The sequence below is a fragment of the Phoca vitulina genome, unplaced genomic scaffold (genome assembly GCF_004348235.1).
Source record: "Phoca vitulina isolate PV1807 unplaced genomic scaffold, GSC_HSeal_1.0 scaffold9, whole genome shotgun sequence".
Classification (NCBI taxonomy): Eukaryota; Metazoa; Chordata; class Mammalia; order Carnivora; family Phocidae; genus Phoca; species Phoca vitulina.
Window position 1 is genome coordinate 3,765,741 of NW_022589712.1, and position 12,185 is coordinate 3,777,925.

The window sequence follows — 12,185 nt, forward strand, 5'->3', positions numbered from 1 at the left end:
AAAAAAAAAAAAAAAAAAAAAAAAGAAGAGAAAAAAGAGAGAGCATCTTCAATCTCAACATCATCTTAATGATTTTTAAAAGCTTTAGGAAGAACAGCTCATGGGGGAAAAAATCCCTTGGAGGTGTACTTACCTAGTAAGTACACCTTCAGTATGTATAAATACCTACTGGTATAGTATCTTATGGACACTCAAGTTTGAGAAGCGTCAAGCAAAAACTAAAGGAAAAAGCAAAGGGTACATGTACTTATAGATACCTAGACATTCAAATTCTTCTTCCCTTGAGCCAGCATTCAGATCTGAGGATGGCTGTGGAGAGTGGGAGGTCCCAAAGTGCCACAGTCCCGAGCGCCAATCAGTCCTGAGAGTAAACTTCTTCGTACAACTGCTTTTCATTATGTGCTTCTTAATCTACTGGGACATGTGGCCATGTTCACTGCATTTCTTAGATTAAAGTTAAGAACATGTAAGCCTCTGTAACTTTAGGATCTGTTAATACATTTGTTGTAATGACTAAATTGCATAGTTCTATCTCTGGGGGCAGTCTGGGAGAGGTTAGGGGTTGGGAATTGAGAGTAGATGAAATTCTGCTATGATGTGACTTCAGTGTGGAAGGCAAAGCTAAGTGCTTTTCCTCCAGCATGCTCAGGGACATTCTGGGGAATGAGATGCAGTACTCAAGTCACTAGGGAACAATTAGAAGAAAATATATAATATTGTATTAATACAATAATGGCCCCAAAATAGGAACTGTTTATTGAATGTCTATTCTCCAATAGTCCCAAACTTGGTAATTTCTGAAAGGCTCCAGGTAAAGTCATTTATGCAGCTAACATGGAAATCTAGTTTCCTTTACGTTCTGGAGCATCCGAGGGACGGGGTAGATGTGTGCATGCGCGTGTGTGCGTGTGTGGTGAGCGACCAGTTTGGAGGCTGCTGGTTGATTTGGCACTAGACTTGGTGTTATCTGTGGAAATGGTGGCAGGCAACAAATTGGAGAAAGATTAGCAAGAAGAAAACAACAGGCATCAGCAGTTGGTTAATAAGGATATTGAAGGAGGAAGGAGAATCCCAACCCTGTTTGAACTTGTGGGACAGACATGTTTTTGTCAGTGTCGAGATAAATTAGACTGTGCTTTGGAGTAACACAGAATCCATGAGGTTTGGGGCACGTTAAGTGTGCGCTAATGGTGGTAGTCAGACAGGATTTGATTGATGAGGAAGATACAAGATAGCGGTAGCATTAAATTAAAGGCTGCCTCCCAGTGAGGGCTCTGGAGAGGCCCAGCCCAGCTGCTGTCTGTAAGGGCCGCATAAATATCCTTTGGGTCAGAACCAGTGACCTAGAATGGAGTCTTGGCCAGTTTGTTTCTTGTACCCTATTGGTCATGTGGGCGTACTGTTGTCCTGTGGCCAGCCCCATGGGGAAACCCCTTCAGAGGGTCACACCTAGGCGTGCCATCCATCGATCTCACTTTATGGGAAACACTGCTGACAAGCTGGTACAGGTGGCCCCCCAAATCCCAGGACCCATGCGACAAAGCTGCCCTGTGGACAGGTGTCTTTCATGCCTTGGCCCGGGTGCTGTGCAGGGTCGTGTCTTACTCCAGCAAATAAGAGATGCTGTAATTAACCCCAGCAGAACAGATGTTCACAGTCACTGTGATACTCATGTGGTTGTGTCATTTAGAATATTATTTGCAGATGCTACCATTTCAGAATGTCTAACAAGACAATCTTGAAAATGGCCTGTGAATTGTTGCGGTATTTCGTTTCCCTCCAAACTTTATTTGTACATCTAACTCTATTATGTTTAACCTTTAGTTGATAGATGTTTAAAGCCAAATTCTTAGATTTTGTAAGAAGTTTATTGAGAGTGAATGACATATTCTGTATTTCAGAACCTACTTGGAATTTCTAATTGTGTTTTTCCCTTCCTTTTCCTTCCACCAGATGAATCGGCTCCTAAGGAAGTCAGCAGGGTAAGTCATGTGAATATAATTTCTGCCACCACAGTATAGGGAGTAAATAACTTGCATACATTTTCTCAGTGCTCTCACATGTTAAAGTATTAGAAAAATAATGGCAAAACCCAAGTGTCTGCTCCAGAGCATCACTCATTAGTATGGAGTAAAGTCAGTAGGGAGAACGGTTGCAAATTGGAGGCCCCCAAAGTGAGTAGAGCTAACAGCTGCGTTTTGTTTGGCCCGCACGTGCTTATGGGGTTTTCTGAATGAGTTGCCAACATTAGAAACTGAGAGACTGCATGTAAAGACTGGATTTCTGGCTTCTTTTACACTGACACAAGCATTCCCAATGTGGTGGCAGGCCGCTCCAGCCAAGGAGCGAAAGCCTCGCTCACGCTCCCCCAGCGAGCAGCTTTACCCTGCCTTTGAGTTCATGCACCTTGTTTGTGGGTGAACGAAAGGTGACTGCTTGTGTATTCAAGACCATGGCATTCCTCAGGACTTTTAGAAATATTAAACGCACTGTTTTCGTGTCCAAGAGAAATTACTTAGTGTTAACTTTAAGAGACTTACTAAACTTAAAAGCTTGTGGGGCATGAGTACTGAAAGCTTTTAGCAAACTGTGCTTAGTACTACAAAGTTATAATTCATTACATATGAAAAATATTTTAATTATATATTCTGTATACAGTAAAGATCTTAAATGTGGATTAAATATTGAAAATAATCATTTGAATTGCATCTGATGCAGTCTTAGGTAAGACATCACTATTATAAAATATAAACTGAAGTATTGTTCGTAGGATCACATATACAGGTATATTCCTTTACTTTCGATTATCTGAAGAAAGGAATCTCTAAAATGACTGGAGCCATTGCTGGAGACTGGGCAGAACTCCCTCTGTCCATAGCAACCTTTACTGACTCTTAAGGTTTCTGTAAATCTCAGGGTTTTACTGGAGACCTCCACTATTAACAGAGCTCACCACTGGAAAGTTCCCAAGTCTGGGTGCTTTAGGGTATCGCGGGGGCTTGAGGGGTCCGCCTGGAATCTTTGCAGCCACTGGGACTAGCAGCAAAGGCTAGAAAGGGATGTTTGCAGATAAAGAGGGGATTCTGACGGGCAAACACAGGCAGAGTCGGAAGACACTGGGGTGTTGCTCTCAGCAGAGCTGCCATCTCGAATCTCTGACGTAGCACCATGCGCTTTGTAAATGAAGGGTGGTGCGGAGAAATCTACAGCTGGATGAACGTGGGCGAGTGAGGCTGGGAACTCTGCACGTTAGTCTTGAACAAGTGAAACTGGAGTTACCAGGCATCAGATTGGAGATACTTAGAAAGCAAGTGCTTACACTGTTGAGCCAAGAGGAAAGGCCATAGCTAGATACGTAGATGGATTTGGGTCTGTAGCACATAGACAATGCCATGGGACGAACAACATCACTTAGGCCGTTTGTCTGTGGAGAGAAAAGGTCTGAGCGCTGAACTTTGGACGCTCCAGTTGTTTCGTGGAGAAGACGTGGAAAAGTTCACAAAGGAGATTCAGAAGGAAAAGTCAGTAACGTGAGGAAAACCAAGAAAACTCCTTTGTCAACAGATTTTTAAAAAATAAACTATAGGACTGTGTATTTATTTAAGCTCCATTTTATCTTGTTTGGAACCATCCCAACACTTTGAGGAAAGCCTCATTCTTAACTTCTGTTACCTAACATTCTGTTTCTGTTTTGAAGCTACAGATTTGAGTAATATTTCCAAGTTCTTTTCCTATGCCCCTCTTCAGTTTATTAAATAAGTAGGGCATTGCTACATATGGAAATTTCACCCATAATAATAATGTGAGATACCATGTCAGATGCCTTAAAAGCAGCATATCCTGGGGCTCCTGGGTGGTCAGTCGGTCAAGCGTCCAACTCCCGATCTCAGCTCGTCTTGATCTCCGCCCCATGAGTTTGAGCCCTGCGTTGAGCTCCACGCTGGGCACGAATCTACTCAAAGCAAAACAAAACAAAACAAAGCAGCCTGTCTGAGCAGTCTGCTATATTTTTCTGCTTACACATCGTCATTCAGTCACCACGTAGTAATTGATCCCCACTCCCCTAGGCTCATTGAGGAAGAAGCTGGACAGAACCTGTCCCATCACAGTGTTTCCGTCAGTGTGAGGGGTAGAGGCAGTAGGCACAATAAGTAAATAACACGTGCCCTGCGTCAGTGGTAATGAGCACTGGAGAGACAGAGCCAGGGTGCGCGGCGGCGGGGTGCGGGGTGTAGGGGCGGCGGGGCGGCGGGGTGCGGGGCATCAGGGTGTCGGGGCGGCGGGGTGCGGGGCGGCGGAGTGTCGGGGCGGGGGGGTGCGGGGCGGCGGGGTGCGGGGCATCAGGGTGTCAGGGCGGCGGGGTGCGGGGCGGCGGGGTGTCGGGGTGCGCGGCGGCGGGGTGCGCGGCGACAGGGTGCGGGGCGGCGGGCTGGGTGCGTGTGCATGTGCGGCCGGGCGCAGCTCACCGGGAAGGTGACTGAGGGAAGACAGAAGGGGCGTGAAGCCGTGAACCTTGCTGAGAGCTGGGGGAAGAGCATTTCAGCAGGTGGCACAGCAAGGGCAGAAGCCTGAAGACGGGAGGCTTATTGTACAATTCTTATTCTTTAATTTTTTTGAAAGCGGTTCCTTTCCTAAAATTCATTTTGCACATATTCTTCCTCTCACATCTCAAAGTAGCTTTATCCTGGGTATACTAGCATGATTCTCACACCTGTGTATTTTGGGTAGTTTTTCTTCTTTTTCTAATGTTGTTATATATGTTGAGAGGTTATTTGTTGACTTCTATTTTTATGTTTGTTTGTCTTCGAGTGATGTTAGGTTTGGTAGAATTTCCTTGTCTCTGCATACTGTAAATGTAAATGTTGTTAGAATTGTCCTGTTCGATGCTGTGTTGGAACGCTAGCTAGTGATGTTCAACAACACGGATTCAGTAGGGGTGGCCAAGGGGCACAGTGAGGGAACAGAGTGGTGGACATTCCCACAGGAGAAATTGACCTATGTCACTTGTCTGTAGGTTGACTGAAACGAATTGTTGTATTGGAATCAACATTTCTTTGTAATGTTTTCATTTTAACCTGTCCTGGTAAACAGTACGACTACATCCAGTCTAGTGATTTCATAAAACTGAAAGAATGCTCAATTCTGTTAGTGAATCCTGGTTTCCTTGAATTTCTCAGTGTATTTCGAAATTCAGGGCCCTGCTGCATAAACAGAGGGAACTCACATCCACTGCTCACCATATGCATTTGGGATCCTATGTCATTAATTTCCCCAGAGCATTTGTTATTAACTTAATGCAACAGTGCCATTTCTTGGGACGGGGAATTTTAAGGAAGCCCTTGGTGACTGTTTTCAATTAGGTTTCACTGGTATTAGGTCACCTTGAAATCGGTGGCACATGGCTGCCGCAATTGCCTGGTTTCTCTGTTTTTATCTTATTTAGTTCTTTAACAAAGTGAGAGGGGGAAGATTATAGACGGACAACTTTTTTTTTTTAAGATTTTTAAGTTATCTCTACAACCAATGTGGGGCTTGATTAAGAGCCACACACTCCACTGACTGAGCCAGCCAGGTGTCCCTAGAATGACAACTTTTAAATGATTGTTTCTCCTGGGATAGTTAGTCTTTTGCTTTTGTTTATTTGTTTGTTTGTTTGTTTAGGAGGGGGACAGGGAGAGGCAGAGGGAGAGGTGTGCGCACCTCTTTATTTACTTTTTTAAAGATTTTATTAATTTATTTGACAGAGAGAGAGAGCACAAGCCACGGGGAGTGGCAGAGGGAGAGGGAGAAGCACTCCCTGATGAGCAGGGAGCCCGATGCCCAGCTTGATCCCAAGACCCCGGGATCATGACCAGAGCAGAAGGCAGATGCTTAACCACCGGAGCCACCCAGCGCCCCAGTAAAAATCTTAAAAAAAAAAAAAAAAAAAAGAGATAAGAATCTTTTCATACTTAAATAGGTGTATTTCCTTTTGTGTGAATTGCATCTCTGTGCCTTTTGTTATAATACATTTAAAAGAGCTTGTCTGATACAGTGTAAATCACACTTAGATTTGAATTCCTACTTTGCCACTCTTTATCTGGGTGACATTTTAATAAAACAACTTTTCAAAGCCTCAAATGTAAAGTGGGGATAAAATCAACCAAACTTAGAGGATGCAGCTAAAACAGGATGAAAATTTATATTCTTATATTCATTATTAGAACACCAAAAATAAACTTTTAAAAAGCAGAGGGGAGAATTAATAAGAGAAGAACTTAATGATCAACACTTAAAAATATAGATGTGATTATTAATGCAAGAGGTATTTTCTTAAATGGATCAATAAAATAGACTATCTTTGGCAACCTCTTCAAGAAGTAAAATACAAATGTTAAGGAATGAGAAAGGGAATATAACTATAAACACGGAAGTTATGAATGATTTAATAGGAAATACTGTATACTAATACATTTGAAAATTTGGACATAATGGCCAATTTTGAGGAAATTCTAAATTATCAAAACTGAAGAAGAGTTAAGAAATCTAAACATACTATTAACCAATGAAAAATCTGAAAAATTAGTGAAAACCACCTAAAATGGCATGATGTCCAAAAGCTTTACTGGGTAATTCCACCAAACATTAAAGAAGAGATAATTTCTACATAATATAAAGTATGTATTTCAGAAGTTAGAGAACGAACTCATTCTAGGAGGGAAGTTTATTCCTGACACAAAAGTTAGAGCATTATAAAAAACAAAAAAACTACCAACCATTTTTACTAGTGGAAACATAAGTGCGAAAATCCTAAGTAAATAAATTCAGCAGCACTTTAATAGTTTTTCATTGCCAGGCGATGGCAAGTAGGTTAGTGCAGTAATCCTATAAGAGATGAAGATGATTTGGACCAGGGTAGCGGGTAATGGAGGTGAGGAGCAGTGCTTGGATTGATAGATGCAATTCTAGATATATTTGGAAGGTAGAGCTAACTAGAGTTACTGATTAATCCAGATGTACACATCTTATATAAAATAAGAAAGGAGAAATGATGGCATTTCGGTTTTGCCTGAGCAAATGAGAAGATGGGATGCCATTACATGGATGGCAGTGTTTGCAGGAAGTCATCGTGGGGTGGCGAGGTCATCAGGTGCTCAGGTTTGGATGTGCTATTTGAGATACCTAATAGATTTCTAGATAGAGATGTTAAAGAGGTAGTGGTTGGATATATGAGTCTGGACTTTAGGTGAATGAAGTGAATTAGAGATACAAATTTGAGATTTATTAGTGATATGGGTGATTTAAGAACCACCAGTATATAATGGGATGTAAGGATGCAAGGCTGGATGAGATCACGGAGGAAGTGAGTGTGGTTTAAATAGAGAAGAAAATGTACAGACCAGCCCAGGGCCAGGACATTTAGGAGTCTGAGGTAGGAGGAAGGCTTACAAAGACTGAAAAGAAGTGTCCAGGAGGCAGGGGAGAACCACTGGGCACGTGCGTAGCAGTCAGTATGCCAAGTAAAAGACAGGAGTCAACCACGCCAAATGCTGCCCATATTTCAGGGGAGCTGAGAGTTACCCTGTGGATTTGGCAAGGTTGAAGTCGTTGGTAATCTTAATAAGAGCTGTTTCATTGGAACGATTAGAGTGAGTTTGAGGAAGAGAAAAGAGAAATTGAAGGCAGTGAATATAGACAGTCGTTTTATGGAGTTTTGCCTTAAAAGGGAGAGGGGAAAGAGAGGTGGGGGAGCTAGATAGGAGGGGGATCAATACTGTTTTTACTGAGCTATAATCAACATGTGACATTTCATTAGTTCAGGTGTATGACACAATGCACAGCGATTCAATATCTGTAATGCTGCGAAGTGATCACCCTCGTGAGTCTAATGAACACCCATCACCACACGTAGTCACATTTTTGTCTTGTGATGAGGTCTTTTAAGATCTACTCTCTTAGCAACTTTGAAACACATAATACAGTATTGTTAACTGGTCACCATGCTGTACATGACATCCCTGGGACTTCCTTATTTTGTAAGTGGACATGTGTACCTTTTGACCTTCTTTGTTCATTTTGTTCACCCCTCAATTCCTCCTGGAATGTTTGGCTTTTAAAATGTTTTTTCTTTTTTAAAAAAAGGGGTAAATGACAACGTGCACATGTATTTATGGGAGTGATCCGGGAGAGAGGAAATGTGCTGATACAGGACAGGGAAGGAGGAGCACTGCAGGACGCTGCCTTGCCCACCTTTGGAGCCTCCTTGTGGCGTATCAGTCTTTTCCTTTAGAACTGAGCCCCATTTACTCATTTTCCATTTCTTTTCATACCGTATCATCTATAAAAGACTTTAAATTGGTTATCAGAAAAATAAGTATAACAACAAAACAGTGGAAGAAGAAGAGAAAAAAAAATTTTGAGTAGTCAATACTTTTCTCTAAATAAGCAGAAGACTTGACTTTCAATTCCAGACACGTGAAGCATGACCCGAGGGAAGGCACTTCACTTATTCTCTAAGGGAAGAGTGCTGCTCCATTTTTTTTCAGGGCAAAGTTCTGTTGAGTTTCATAAGACCACAAGTCTGGTTTTGGATCTGATTTTACATCAAGCATTAGTTTCGAAGGCATAATATTAAAATGTGGCTCCGTGTTAAGTAATGAAGTAACATACAGCTGGCTGGGGTACAGGAGACCATGTTAGAGTTTTCTGGAGTAATTTCTCATGTTACCTATCTCCTCCCTCTAGCAGATAAGCCCAGGCTATGGTGCTGTGGCCCAGGATAGAAGTTAGAACATGCAGAGAAGCAGACAGAAAGCATGTCTTTAAAGTCTTCCTGAGTATAATTTCCTTTAATCAGACTTCGGCTAAGAGGTGGGCCTTGGACAGTTAATGGTGGTACTTACAAACAGGGACCTGGAGGGCAGGCAGGTAACCTGTCCCCATTGATTATCAGCATATCCGTAAGACTGAGAAACCAGAAGAACAGACAGCAGATGTAATGTTCCCATCAGGTAAAATGAAATTCTGGCATTTTGAACTTTGAATATCATAGAGCCCAAGTATTTCTTATTACATTGGAAAATCACCCCACCTTAGGGAGGAATATGGGGCACCTACAAGCAAAGTCCATGTTTTCCTCATTACACAGGCCAAAACAGCTTTAGGCAACCTGAGTTTTATGGAAACCCAAAATAAGGTTTCTTATAAAGTGTGGTATGGTTAGTTTTAGCCTAAATTTCATTTCAGAGGCTTTGCTGCTAGTTATTAACAATAGCGACAGAAACCTGAGAAACCTGTGTGGAGTATCCGTTCTAAGCATCTTGGCTTCCTGAAAGAATTATATAACCGAAGTGCATCATTCTGCTATATGGAAATATTTCATACTGACCATTTAAAGACAGTGATTTTTGTTTGCTTGTATTTAAGATGAAGCCCATAATCTTAACAATAGATTAAACACATGGATCATCTGCCTGTGGAAGATTTTGCTGATCCATCCTATTAATCACTATGGTGTTGTTTCATCCAAACAGCAGTATCAAACCGTTACAAAAAACAAATTTTAAAGTGGAAACTAAACACATTCCTCTTTTGCAAGATTTTATATTAATACCTATTTTGTCAGACAGTTCTTGGCAACCGCAGCTCTGTTGTAGAGGATAGACTTTGAGAAGTACTAACTACAGAGGGACTATATTAAGCCCGTACACATAGCTGGTCTTAGTCCATGGAGTCAAAAGCTGATTAAAGGCACATTTCTTTATTGTATGAAAAAGAATATACTAATGATCTAGTCATAGAGTTGCTGCACATAAAATTCACTTCCTCCCGGATTACAGTTCATTAAATTAAAACAGCAACAAAGTCATAAAAATGTTTTTATTTTGTCATAGATGTTATCACAAGCTGATACCTTCTTTTTTTTTTTTTTTTTGCTTTTTTTAAAAAATTTATTTTATTATGTTATGTTAGTCACCATACAATACATCATTAGTTTTTGATGTGGTGATCCACGATTCATTGTTTTCGTATAACACCCAGTGCTCCATGCAGTACGTGCCCTCTTTAATACCCATCACCAGGCTAACCCATCCTCCCACCCCTCTCCCCTTTAAAGGTGAGCTGATAGCTTTTTATCTATTTTCCCCAACTAGCATTTAAACTCCATGAGAGTAGGAGCTTTATCTGATACCTGTAATAGTGCTTGACATACTGCTGAGGAAATATTTGCTTAAAAAAGACTTAATTACATACTGACATTCAGAAATACATCTTTTGGGTTAAGCACTTAGATACATCTTTTGTTTCCTTAACTTTATTATTCATCTGCCCTGATAAGTGAATCCTTTTCTGCTAGCAGCCTTAAACTTACTAGAAATGCTTGCTGTATCCCTCAGTGATTTAAAACTGTTTTATCTCATGGATTCCTTTTTCCTAAATTATTATTAAGAAAAGCCCTTTCATCTCATGGACCTTTTTCTTCCTAAATTAAATTAGTTAATATCAGTTAACATTATAGAAACCTCTTTGGAAACTTACAGTAATGTTCTTCAGGAATATTAAGTTTTTATTATTTCTGTTTCCTTGTGTCGAGCTAACCTGTTTTTAAGAATACCTGACTTACAGAATCCCAGCAGCTGGCCTCCACCACTTTTTTTTTTTTTTTTAAGATTTTATTTATTTATTTGAGAGAGAGAGAATGAGTACATGAGAGGGGGGAGGGTCAGAGGGAGAAGCAGACTCCCCGCCGAGCAGGGAGCCCGATGCGGGACTCGATCCAGGGACTCCAGGATCATGACCTGAGCCGAAGGCAGTCGCTTAACCAACTGAGCCACCCAGGCGCCCTGGCCTCCACCACTTTTAACAGGGATTCACCGTCTCACCTTGTATCCTACTGTGCTGTTCTCCTGTGGCCTTCAAGGTTCTGTACCCTTCCTAGCTTTCTGTGAAATGCTTCCTCTGAGCTTCCATGCTGAGCTGCTGGTGCACCTGCCTTCCTACCCTGTACCACACTTTGAAACAACTCTATGTGTAGCATTTCCTCTGTGCCCAGTTACATAGCAGAGCAAGTAAAGGCAACTAGCTGCTGCTGCTTTTCTTTTCTTTCCTTTTTCTTTTTTTCTGTAGTATTAGGGTAAGTTCAGGATGAGTGTCCTAGTCCCTTGGCTATATTCAGGATTTTAAAACTTTTTAAAATAAGCATTTGCAAAAGGGTCAGCAGCACCCTCTTTGCTACGTACCCCCATTCTCTTTGTCTGTCTTTGAGGTTCACAGCTTTCCATAACTCTTCCTTGTGATCGCTCATTCTTAGAATAGTTAGAATTTTTCCACCAGTGATGTTTGTGTAACATAAATGACCTCTATCATTTATTTTAATCTAAAATATCTAAATCATTTTGGTAACATTGTCCTTAATATGTAGTATTGTAAAAGTTTGGCAGTTTCTTGTAAAGTTAAGCATACATTTACTTTCTGACCCACGAATTTTACTACTCTTATGTAGTTGCCTAAGATAACTGAAAACAGAAAGATGTTCATCGTAGCTTTATTCTTAATAGCCCAGAGCTGGAAAACATAAACATCCCAAATGATCGACAGTGGTAGAACGGATAAACATATCATTTGTCTTTATTCATGCAACAGAATGCAACTAGCAATAGAAAGGAGCAAAGTACTGGAACACACAGCAACATGCATGAATCTCAGTGATACTATGTCAAGCAGGTAAAGCAGGGTTTAAAACAGTATGTATTTTATCAGTCCATTTCGATAAAATTCTAAAACCAAAGTAAGGCTAATCTGTGGTGGAAAGAAGTCAGAAATAGTGGCTGTCTTGGGGGCAGGGGTTGATTAAGGATTATGGGAGAGATTTTATAAAGAGATTAAATGTTCTGTGTCCTCTATTATTATTATTATTATGGAGATGTTTATTATTAAAATTATTTCTTTTAAAAAATTATTTTTTATTTTTGACAAATAATAATTGTATATATGTAAGTGTCCATTTTAGTGTACACCACGTGGTAGAGGTGTGCATTGTGAAGTGATTGTTGCAATCAAGTTAATGAGCATGCCCGTCACCCACTCACTTGGGGTGTGTGTTGGGGGTGTGGGTGTGGTGAGAGCACTGATCTACCTCAGCAGTTTTCAAGTATACACTACAGTATCTTTAGTTGTAGGCACCATCCTGTACATCAGGTCCTAGA

General features: G+C 41.0%; 1 protein-coding gene across 6 annotated transcripts in view; it reads left to right on the forward strand.

Moving 5' to 3' along the window:
* Window positions 1-12,185, forward strand: part of PDE10A (phosphodiesterase 10A) — a 587,662-nt gene that overhangs the window by 470,020 nt on the left and 105,457 nt on the right. For all 6 annotated transcript variants that reach the window (XM_032407504.1, XM_032407502.1, XM_032407503.1 and 3 more), the window contains one exon: window positions 1,954-1,982. In XM_032407504.1, the coding sequence (XP_032263395.1) occupies window positions 1,954-1,982 (29 nt within the window). The remainder of the gene's footprint in view (window positions 1-1,953; window positions 1,983-12,185) is intronic.